We start from the raw sequence: 12,077 nt of genomic DNA, 5'->3' as shown, positions 1-12,077 counted from the left end.
TTTTTAATGTTTATTTTTCAGAGAGACAGTGTGAGCAAGGGAGGGGCAGAAAGAGAGGGAGGCACAGAATCCAGAGCAGGCTCCAGGCTCTGAGCTGTCAGCACAGAGCCCAATGCGGGGCTCGAACCATGAGCTGTGAGATTGTGACCTGAGCTGAAGTCAGAGGCTTAACTGACTGAGCCACCCAGGCACCCCAAAACTTACTGTTATTTATGCAAGTAATATAAAGAAGTAATATAATGAATTAAAAAAATGAGGGGTGCCTGGGTGGCTCAATCAGTTAAGTGGCCGACTCTTGATTTCAGCTCAGGTCATGATCTCCTGGTTTGTGAGTTTGAGCCCTATGTAGGGCTCTGCACTGACAATGTGGAGCCTGCTTGAGATCCCCTCTCTCTCTCTCTTCTTTCTCTCTCTCTCTGCCTCACCCCTGCTAATTCTGTCTCTCTCAAAAATAAATTTAAAAAAATGAATTTTTTTCTCATAAAATATTTATATATATCAGGCTAAAAACCCTATGACCTCCACCTCAGTCAGTTCCTATACCTTATCTGGGAAGAAAAACTGTTTTCAGTTTGGTATGTATTTTTTCAGAATTTTTAAAAATTCTGAATGTAGATAGCTTACATTACATGAATCCAACTGTTTTCTTACATTAATCCAACTGTTTTCAAAGAAAACTCTATAATAAATGAGATTAGTTTTTTCTTTTCCAACCTTTAACTGTGAAATATAGCATTTTTAAAAGTTTATTTATTTATTTTGAGGCGGGGGGAGGGGAAGAGAGTGGGAGAGAGAGAATCCCAAGCAGGCTCCGTGCTGTCAGTGCAGAGCCCAACATGGGGCTTGATCCCACAAACATGAGACCATGACCTGAGCCAAAACCAAAAGTCGGATGCTTCACTGACTGAGCCACCCAGGCACCCCTAACATGTAGCATTAAAAAAAAAATTACAACATTCTTTAGTAAAAATCACATCAAACAAGCCAACTAAATGCCTATAGGTAAAGGCTTATTATCCCATATATTATGGCTTTTAAAATGATGGCTCTTAGTCTTTACTTATTGAAACATTATAAGTAAAACTAGTATTTTCTTCTTGTTAGTGCCTGGCTCTCTGGCTATGAAAACCCTGTGGTGTCTCGGATTAATATGAGAATACAAGATCTAACAGGACTAGATGTTTCCACAGCAGAGGAGTTACAGGTAGGTAATCACATTATCCTTAAACTATATGCTATCACATTATTTCTTTACACTTTTTCAAACAATGCTTTAGATGAGATTTCCTAACACTGTGCAGGCACTCTACAGGTATTGCAGGATAATTTGGGACCAAAAAAGTGAATATGCAAGCTGAGATCATGCAAAGTGGTCTTAATCAATGGCAAAAATTATGAATATCTGTGATTTCCAAAATTGTTTACAAAATTAAATTAAAAACTCTTATTGTTAAGTATAACTTAACAATAAAATTAAGTATAACAACAATAAATTAAAAACTCTTATTGTTAAGTATAATTTTATAGGGGAATGAACAATATGTAACAATATTTATTAAGCACACTACAAGTTTTTTTTCATTCCTAAGCCTGTCAGGTGACCAGGCTTTTTTTAAAACTTTTTTTTAACATTGATTTATTTCTGAGAGACAGACCACGAGCAGGGGAGGGGCAGAGAGAGGGAGACACAGAATCCAAAGCAGGCTCCAGGCTCTGCACTGTCAGCACAGAGCCTGATGGGGGCTCAAACCCACGAGTGGTGAGATCAGGACCTGAGCTGAAGTCAGACACTCAACTGACTGAGCCACCCAGGCGCCCCTCTTTTTTTTTTTAAATGTATTTTTTCTCTTTTCTATTGAGATATAATTTACATACCATAAAATTTACCCTAGTTTTATGGTTATGCAACCATCACCACTATCTAATTGCAAGAACATTTTCATCACTTCAAAAAGTTTTAGTATTCACTCCTCATTCCCTTTCCCTAATGCCCCTGGCAACCACTAATCTACTTTCTGTGTGTGAATTTGCCTAGATATTTCATATCTAGATATTTTATATAAATTGGATAATACAATATGTGGCCTTTTTTGACTTAACATAATGTTTTCAGTGTATCAGCACTTTATTCTTTTTCATGCCCGAATAATATTCCATTGTTTGGATATAACCACACTTCATATATTTATCAGCTGAAGGATATTTGGTCGTTTGTATTTTTTGGCTATAATGACTAATGCTGCTATGAGCATTTGTATACAAGTTTTTATACCAACATTTAAATTTCTCTTGGGTATATTCTACATATGGAATTACTAAGTCATGTGATAACTTTAGTTTAACATTTGAGGAATTGCCAAACTGTTTTCCAAAGTGACCATGCATTTTACAATTCCATTTGCAATGTATGAGAGTTATAATTTCCTCACATCCTTGTAAATAATTTGTTCTTGTCCATTTTTTGTTTGTTTTTAAATTACATCCAAGTTAGTTAGCATAAAGTGTAATAATGATTTCAGGAGTAGATTCCAGTGATTCATCCCCTTTGTATAACACCAAGTGCTCATCCCAACAAGTGTCTTCCTTAATGTCCCTTACCCATTTAGCCCATCCCCCCACAGCCACTCCAGCAACCCTCAGATTGTTCTCTGTATTTAAGAGTCTCTTATGTTTTGTCCCCCCTCCCTGTTTTTATATTATTTTTGCTTCCCTTCCCTTATGTTCATCTGTTTTGTATCTTAAATCCCACATATCAGTGAAGTCATATGATACTTGTCTTTGTCTAACTGACTTATTTCGCTTAGCATTATACACTGTAGTTCCATCCACATTGTTGCAAATGGCAAGATTTCATTCTTTTTGATTGCCGAGTAATACTCCATTGTATATATATACCACGTCTTCTTTATCCATTCATCAGATGACGGACATTTGGGCTCTTTTCATGCTTTGGCTATTGTTAATAGTGCTGCTATAAACATTGGGGTGCATGTGCCTCTTTGAAACAGCATACCTGTATCTCTTGGGTAAATACCTGGTAGTGCAATTGCTGGGTCATAGGGGAGTTGTATTTTTAATTTTTTGAGTAACCTCCATACTGTTTTCCAGAGTGGCTACACCAGTTTGCATTCCCACCAGCAGTGCAAAAGAGATTCTCTTTTTCCCCATCCTCGCCAACATCTGTTGTTGCCTGAGTTGTTAATTTTAGCCATTCTGATAGGTGTGAAGTGATATCTCATTTTGGTTTTGATTCACATTTCCCTGATGATGAGTGATATTGAGCATCTTTTCATGTGTCTGTTGGCCATCTGTATGTCTTCTTTGGAGAAATGTCTGTCCATGTCTTATGCCCATTTTTTAATTGGATTATTTGTGTTTTGAGTGTTGAGTTACATAAATTCTTTTATATTTTGGATATTAACAACCCTTTGTCAGATATGACATTTGCAAATATTTTCTCCCATTCAGTAGCTTATTGTTTAGTTTTGTTGATTGTTCCCTTTGCTGTGCAGAAGCTTTTTATTTTGATGTAGTCCCAACAGTTTATTTTTGCTTTTGTTTCCCTTGCACAGGTGACATGTTTAGAAAAATTTTGCTGCAACTGATGTCAGAGAAATTATTGCCTGTGCTCTCTGCTAGGATTTTCATGGTTTCACATTAGGTCTTTAATCCATTTCTAGTTTATGTCTGTGAATGTTGCAAGAAAGTGGTTCAGTTTGATTCTTTTGCATGTAGCTGTCTAGTTTTCCCAACACCATTTATTGAAGAGACCGTCTCTTTCCTATTGCATATTCTTGTCTCCTTTGTTGAAGATTAATTGACCACATAATTGTGGGTTTATTTCTGTGTTTTCTATTCTGTTCTATTAATTTATGTGTATGTTTTTTGACCAATACCAGACTGTTTTGATTACTATAGCTTTGTAGTACGTCTTGATAGTGGAGATTGTGATACCTCCAGTTTTGTTCTTTTTCAAGATTGCTTTGGCTATTGGAGGTCTTTTGTGGTTCCATACGAATTTTAGTATTATTCTAGTTCTGTAAAATAATGCTGCTGGCATTTTGATAGGGATTGCATTAAATCTGTAGATTGCTTTGGTAGGATGGATATTTCAACAATATTTGTCCTTCCAATTCATGAGCATAGAATATTTTTCTATTTCAGTTTTTTTCATCAGTGTTTTATAGTCCTCTTCAGTTTCTTTCATCAGTGTTCTATAGTTTTCTGTGTACAGGTCTTTCACTTCCTTAGTTAGGTTTATTCCTAGGTATTTTATTATTTTTGGTTAAATAGTAAATGGGACTGTTTTCTTCATTTCTTTCTGCTACTTCATTATGAGTGTATAGAAATGCAGTGGATTTGTGTATATTGATTTTGTATCCTGTGACCTTACTGAATTCATTTATCACGTCAAGTAGTTTTTTGGTGGAGTCTTTAGGGTTTTTTATGTATAGTATCATGTCATCTGTAAATAATGAAAGTTTTCGTTTTTCCTTACCAATATGAATGCCTTCTATTTCTTTTTCTTGTCTGATTGCTGTGGCTAGGACTCCCAGTACTATGTTGAATAAAAGTAGTAAGAGTGGACATCTTTGTGTTGTTCCTGATGTTAGGGAGAAAGCTTTCAGTTTTTCACCATTGAGTGTGATCATAGCTGTGGGATTATCATATATAGCCTTCATTATGTTGAGGTATGTTCCCTCTAAACCTACTTTGTTGAGGGTTTATATCATAAATGAATGTTGTACTTTGTGAAATGTTTCTTCTGCATCTGTTGAAATTATTAAGTGGTTTTTATGCTTTCTCTTGCTGATGTGATGTATCACAGTGATTGTTTTGCAAATATTGAACCACCCTTGAATACCAGGAATAAATCCCGCTTGATCCTGGTCAGTGAGTTTTTTAATGTACTGTTGAATTTGGTTTGCTAATATTTTCTGGATGTTCATCAGAGATGTTGGCCTGTAGTTTTCTTTTTGTATAGTGTCTTTATCTGGTTTTGGTGTCAGGGTAATGTTGGCCTCATAGAAGCTTTTCTCCCTCTTCTACTTTTAGAATACTTTGAGAAGAATAGTTATTAACTCTTCTTGAAATATTCGATAGAATTCACTTGTGAAGCTCTCTGGTCCTGGACTTTTGTTTGTTGGGAGGGGTTTTTTTTATACGTTTATTTATATTTATTTATTTATTTATTTATTTATTTATTTATTTATTTATTATTATTTTTAATGTTTTTATTTATTTTTGAGACAGAGCATGAGCAGGGGAGGGGCAGAGAGAGGGAGACACAGAATCTGAAGCAGGCTCTGAGCTGACAGCTCAGATGTGGGGCTAGAACTCACAGACTGTGATATCATGATCTGAGCTGAAGTCAGACGCCTAACCGACTAAGCCACCCAGGCGCCCCTATATTTATTTATTTAGAGAGAGAGAGAGAGAGTGAGTGAGCCGGGGAGGGGCAGGGAGAGAGGGAGAGAGAGAATCCAAAGCAGGCTCCATGCTGTCAGTGCAAAGCTCAATGCAGGACTCAAATTCATGAACCATGAGATCACAACCTGAGCCAAAATCAAGAGGTGGACACTTAACTGACCAAGCCACCGAGGCCCCCCTGTTGTGAGTTTTTTGATTACTGATTCAGTTTGTTTAAATTTTCTGTTTCTTCCTGATTCAGTTTTAGGAGGTTAATATGTTTCTAGAAATTTATCCATTTCTTCTAGGTTGTCCAATTTGTTGGCATGTAATTTTTCATAATATTCTTTTGCACTTCTTTGTATTTCTGTGGTGTTGATTGTTATTTCTCCTCTTTCATTTCTGTTTTTGTTTATTTGAGTTCTTTTTTTTATGAGTCTGGCTAGAGGTTTATCAATTTTGTTGAACTTTTCAAAGAGTCAGTTCCTGGTTTCATTGATCTGTTACATTGTTTTTGTAATTTCTGTTTCATTTCTTTCTGCTCTAATCTTTATTATTTTCTTCTTTCTGCTGGTTTGGGGTTTTGTTTGTTTTTCTTTTTCTAGTCCCCTTTAGATGTAAGGTTAGGTTGTGTATCTGAGATTTTTCTTGCTTTTGAAGTAGGTTTCTATTGATATAAACTTCCCTCTTAGGACAGCTTTTGCTGCATCTCAGTTTTTGTTTTCATTTGTTTCCACTTTTTTTTTTTTTTTTTTTTTTTTTTTACTGATTTCTTGGTTAACCCATTCATTGTTTAGTAGCATGTTATTTAACCTGTGTGTATTTGTTCTTTCCCGAGTTTTCCTTGTAATTAGTTTCTAGTTTCATAGTGTTGTGGTCAAAAAAGATGTTTGGTATGACTTTTTAATTTGTTGAGACTTGTTTTGTGGCCTAATAAGTGATCTATTCTGGAGAATGTTCCATGTGCCCTTGAATATATATTCTGCTATTTTAGGGTAGAATGTTCTGAATAGATCTGTTAGAGCTGTGTGGTCCAGTGTATCATCCAAACCAACTGTTATGTTGATTTTCTGTTTAAATGATCTATCCATTGATATAAGTGAGTGTAAAGTCTCCTAGTATTGTATTATTAGCAATTATTTCCTTTATGTTTGTTAGCTGCTTTATGTATTTGGGTCCTTCTATGTTGGGTGTGTAAATGTTTACAATTTCTATATCTTGTTGGATTGTCCCCTTTATGGTCATATAGTATCCCTCTTTGTCTCTTCTTACAGTCTTTGTTTTAAAATCTGTTTTATCCAATATAAGTATTGCTACTTAAGCTTTTTTTTACTTCCATTTGCACTATAAATGCTTTTCTACCCCTTCACTTTCAATCTGCATGTCTCTTAGGTGTGAAATGAGTCTCTTATAGGCAGCATATAGATGTGTCTTGATTTTTTTAGCCATTCTGTCATCCTCTGTTTTTTGTGTTTTTTTTTAATTGGAGTGTTAAGGCCACTTACATTCAAAATAATTGATAGGTATGTATTTATTGCACTTTGTTACTTGTTTTATGGTTGCCATTGTAGTTCTTTCTTTCTTGTTCTCTTCTCTCACGGTTAGCTGGCTTTCATCAGTGATATACTTGGATTCCTTTCTCTTTATTTTTTGCATGTATCTATTACCAGTTTTTGATTTGTGCTACGATGAGGTTTGTATATAACATCATATGCATACAGCAGTCTGTATTAAGTAGATGGCCACTTAAGTTTATGAAGTTTGAATCCATTCTTTTTAAAACAAATTTTTAAAAAAATTTAAAATTTTTATTTATTTTTAAAAGGGGGGGCGAGTAGGGGAGGGGCAAAGAAAGAGGGAGAGAGAATCTGAAGCAGGCTTCATGCTGTCAGTGCAGAGCCTGATGTGGGGCTTGAACCCACGAACCACGAGACCATGACTTGAGCTGAAATGAAGAGTTGGACGTTCAATGGACTGAGCCACCTGGGTGCCCCAAGTTTGAATACATTCTAAAAGCTTTAAATTTTTACTCCTCTCCCCTGCCACATTTTAGATATATGGTGTGATACTGTACATCCTTTTGTGAAACTCTTGACTAATTTTTTTTTAAATTTTTTCTTCTAATGTTTATTTTTGAGAGAGAGACAGAGGGTGAGTGGGGGAGGGGCAGAGAGAGAAAAGGAGACACAGAATCAGAAGCAGGCTCCAGGCTCTGAGCTGTCAGCACAGAGCCCGATGCGGGGCTCAAACCCACGAGCCATGAGATCATGACCTGAGCCAAAGTAGGACACTTAACGGACTGAGCCACCCAGGTGCCCCTTGACTGATATTTATAGATAAGCTTAATTTTATTGCTTTTATGCTTCCTACTCTTCATACTTCTCCTTATGGTCTTTCATTTCCACAGAGTCTCCTTTAACATTTCTTATAGAGCTGTTTTAGTGATCATGAATTCCTATAACTTCTGTTGTCTGGAAAGTATCTCTTCTTCTATTCTGAATGATAGCCTTGCTGGATAGTATATTCTTGGCTGCAGGTTGTTTGTTTGTTTGTTTGTTTTTCTCAGCTCTTTGAATACATCCTGCCATTCCCTCCTGCCTGCAAAGTTTCTGCTGAAAAATCTGCTTATAGCCTTAAGAGAGTTCCCTTTTATGTAACTGTTTTCTCTTGCTGCTTTTAAAATTCTGTTTATTACTGCTTTCCATTTTAAGTACTACGTGTCTTAGTGTGGACCTCCTTGTTGATTTTGTTGGGGCTCTCTGTGCTTCCTGGATCTGGATTTCTGTTTCCTTCCCGAGAACTGGGAAATTTTCAGCTATTATTTTTTCAAATGAATATTCTGCTTCCTTCTCTCTCTCTTTTCCTTCTGGAATTCATATAATGCAAATGTTACTACGTTTGATGGTGTTACTGAGTTCCCTTAGTCTGTTTTCATTTTTTTTTTTTCTTTTTCCTGTTCAACTTGGTTGCTTTCCATTACTGTGTCCTCCAAGTTGCTGATCTGTTCTCCTTCCCCTAGTCTACTATTTATTTCCCTCTAGTATATTTTTAACCTTACTTACTGAGTTGTTCATCTCTGATTCGTTCTTTTTTTTTTTTTTTTTTTTTTTTATGTTTTGTATCTCTTTGTTGAGGGTCTCACTAAGATCCTTCACTTTGTTCTCAAGTCTAGTATCTTTATGACTATTACTTTACTTACTTATTTTTAAATATTATTCCTTTTTTCTTTATTTATTTTGAGAAAGAGCGTGCGAGTGGGGAAGGGCAGAGAGAGAGGGAGAGAGAATTCCAAGCAGGCTGTCATTGTCAGTGGAGAGCCTGATGCAGGGCTGGAACCCATGAACTGTGAAATCATGACCTGAGCCAAAGTCAGACACTTAACCGACCGAACCACCCAGGTGCTCCTATGACTATTACTTTAAATTCTTTATCAGGGATATTATTTATCTCTGTTTTGCATAGGTCTCTTGTGATTTTGTCCTGTTCTTTCATTTGGGACACACTCCTCTGTCTCCTTATTTTGTCTAACTCTGTTTCTTTGTGTTAGGTAAGTCAGCTATGTCTCCCACTCTGGAAAACAGTGGCTTTGTGAAAAAGAGGTCCTATAGCACCTTGCAGTGCACTGTCCCCTGTTCATCAGAACCCAGTGCTTTAGGGATGTTTTCTATGTGTGTTGCATGTGCCCTACTGTTGTGGCTGAGCCACACTGCTTTTAGTCCAGTTGTCTGCAATGGCACTCTCTGCCTGTTGTGGGCAGGTTTTGGTCTCTGTGTTGTTAGTGGCCTAGTCTAGGGCCACCTTGGGCTTGAGTTGAGTCAGACCAGACATTTGCCAGAGATGGAGTAGCACTGAACTGCAGGGTGCTTTCCCTCTGTTGTGCCCTGAGAAGCTTTTGTTGGTGGGTAGGGCCTGTAGTCAGACCGATGTCTGCCCCCAGCCCACTGCTGGGCCATAGTTGGACTGGTACGTGTATTTATCTTCATCTCTCCCTGGGGCAGGAGTCACTTTGTAGTGGTAGAGGCCCCCATCAGGGCTACTTGCACACTTCCAGGCTTGTGGCACTGCTTTGGATGGACTCTGGCCAAGGGTCTATTGGAAGTGCAGGTCCGCAAGAAAAAGCAGGCTGAGATTCATGGTGCCTGTAAGATCTACACTGGTTTGCTGTGGGAGAGAGCTTGAAGACCATGAGAAAACTGCCCAGACTGGAATGGAAGGGTGGGTCCATATAATAGCTCGGTGAGCAGGGGGAGGGTTCGGAGGGCACTGTTAATAAGGTCCATGCAGGTGTGCTGTGAGAGGGGACCTGAGGCTGCTTGGGATGGAGGGGGTATGTCTGCAGAAGAATGTCTGGCGGAGCTCTCACTGTTAGCAGGAGAGTGTTCTGCTGCCCTGGTTCCCATAGGTGTCTGTGAATCCAGGCTGGGGAAGGGGGCAGGGGAAGGAAGTGGCTCTTAGAGAAGTCCCCCTCAAATCCCTGCCCCTCCAGCTCATGTACTGAGATTAGTAAAAAAAAAATCTCCTTCCTGTATACCCAGGCATTTTTAAAAAATTTTAAAACACTTTTATTTATTTTTGAGAGAAAGAGCATGAGCAGGGAATGGGCAGAGAGAGGGGGAGACACAGAATCCAAAGTAGGCTCTAGGCTCTGAGCTGTCAGCACAGAGCCTGACACGGGGCTTGAACCCACAAACTGTCAGATCCTGAGCTGAAGTAACTGAGCCGAAGTAACTGACTGAGCCACCCAGGCGCCACCCACCCCAGGTGGCATTCTTTTTTTTCTTTTTTCTTTTTTTTTTTTTTTTTCAGGTGGCATTTTTCAAACTGCCTCTTCTATGCTGTGTGTCAGCTGGGCTCTTCAGTGCACTGTCTCTTTAAGGGCGGAGATTCAGTTTCCTTCTGCCCTCAGACTCTCCCAGAGCTTGCTGATTTTTAAAGTTCCAGGTGGTAAGCCCACTGATTATAAGAACATGAGAATCCATGCCCCTTTGGTTTTCAAAGACAGATGTTCTATTATAGGGATTCATCTCACCCATACAGGCCCCGTATGCATGGTGTGCCTGGTGTGGAGGTCTGCTCCTCTCCCCTCTCCACTCCACTGCTTCCCTCCTCCCACAGGCAGTCTCACAGTCTTTTTGGCTCCCTACCACATCTCAGCCCTTCCTACCCTCTTCCATGTGTCCCCTTCTCTACATTTAGCAGTGGAGAGTCTGTTCTGCAAGTCCTTGGGTCATTTTCTGGGTTATTTACACTGATTTTGATATTATCTAGGTGTGCCCATGGGACAAGGTGAGCCTAGGATCCTCATATTCTGCCATCTTCCTCAGAAGTCCCTGGTTGCTTGTGCTTTAGCTATCTAAGAAACTATTGCCTAATGCAAGGTCACAAAGATTCATACATGTGTTTTTTCCTAACAGTTTTATAGTTTTATCTGTTATGTTCAGGTCTTTGATCCATTCTGAGTCAATTTTGTATATGAGGTAGAGGTCCAACTTCATTCTTTTCATGTGGATATTCAATTGTCCCAGCATCATGTATTTAATTTTTTTTTAATGTTTATTTATTTTTGAAAAATTTTTTTAAACGTTTATTTATTTTTGAGACAGAGAGAGACAGAGCATGAACAGGGGAGGGTCAGAGAGAGAGGGAGACACAGAATCTGAAACAGGCTCTAGGCTCTGAGCTGTCAGCACAGAGCCCGACGCGGGGGTCGAACTCACAGACAGCGAGATCATGACCTGAGCTGAAGTCAGATGCTTAACCGACTGAGCCACCCAGGCACCCCACCAGCATCATGTATTTAAAAACTACTCTTCCCTATTGAATTGTCTGGGTAATCTTTATTGTGAATATTGAGAATTAAGGTGCTTTATATCTTTGTAAACACTTATCAAGGATAGTTTAAACATTCCTTCTTATTGTGAAATTTGGGGCACCTGGGTAGTGCAGTGGGTTGAAAGATTTTTTTTCCAATATCATTTCTTCCTTCCTCCAAGACATCTTTATCCTTTCCATCACAATCACTTTCCTTATGTCGGTAAGTTTGCCTTCACCACGTTCCTCTGGCTGCATAGCTAGAGTTTCTTGACCTGCACAAGTGGAAGCATTCCCCTTGTCATTTTTTTTCTATATTGCCATTTAAGTTTGATTTGAATTTTACTTAGAGCATTATTACTTTCCCTTTTTCTGCTGTACATTGTCTTTGTTAGCCATTTGCCTCTTCCAGCTATTCATTTTTGTAAAATATCACATGAGTTTTCACTGGGAGATAAGGAGGCAACACAACTACATACTTTGGTGTCTGTGCATGAATTAACAGATGTGCAGTGACCAATCACTGATGGACTTTGAAAGAAGTGATATGATTGGTCATTCATCATGATGTGCAATTGTTACTTACATCGTAATTTGTGGACTAAAGTGCTAGCAGCAACATTTGTACTTTATGCAATTTCTCATAGTCAATATGTTTTGGTGACTGAAATTTAAACTATGTTGTTGGAACTTTGGTGTTAATGAGTAGCTAAACCATTAGATGTGTGCCTTTTGGAACTGTGCAAAAGCAGGATATCCTATATTTAAATTGCTTAATTAAGTTGCCATTTATTCCATGGTAATCTACAATTTCCTTGGTATTCATTATATTACTAAAAGGTCTTGTATGTATCTTT

The 12,077-nt window shown here is 38.2% G+C and overlaps 1 protein-coding gene across 4 annotated transcripts in view; it reads left to right on the top strand.

Moving 5' to 3' along the window:
* P4HA1 (prolyl 4-hydroxylase subunit alpha 1) overlaps nucleotides 1–12,077 on the top strand; it is an 88,362-nt gene that overhangs the window by 65,077 nt on the left and 11,208 nt on the right. For all 4 annotated transcript variants that reach the window (XM_007095702.3, XM_007095701.3, XM_042960533.1 and 1 more), the window contains exon 10: nucleotides 1,105–1,204. In XM_007095702.3, the coding sequence (XP_007095764.1) occupies nucleotides 1,105–1,204 (100 nt within the window). The remainder of the gene's footprint in view (nucleotides 1–1,104; nucleotides 1,205–12,077) is intronic.

This window comes from Panthera tigris, chromosome D2, assembly GCF_018350195.1.
Source record: "Panthera tigris isolate Pti1 chromosome D2, P.tigris_Pti1_mat1.1, whole genome shotgun sequence".
NCBI lineage: Eukaryota > Metazoa > Chordata > Mammalia > Carnivora > Felidae > Panthera > Panthera tigris.
The sequence above is the reverse complement of the archived record's forward strand: the minus strand, read 5'-3'. Positions and strand labels throughout refer to the sequence as shown.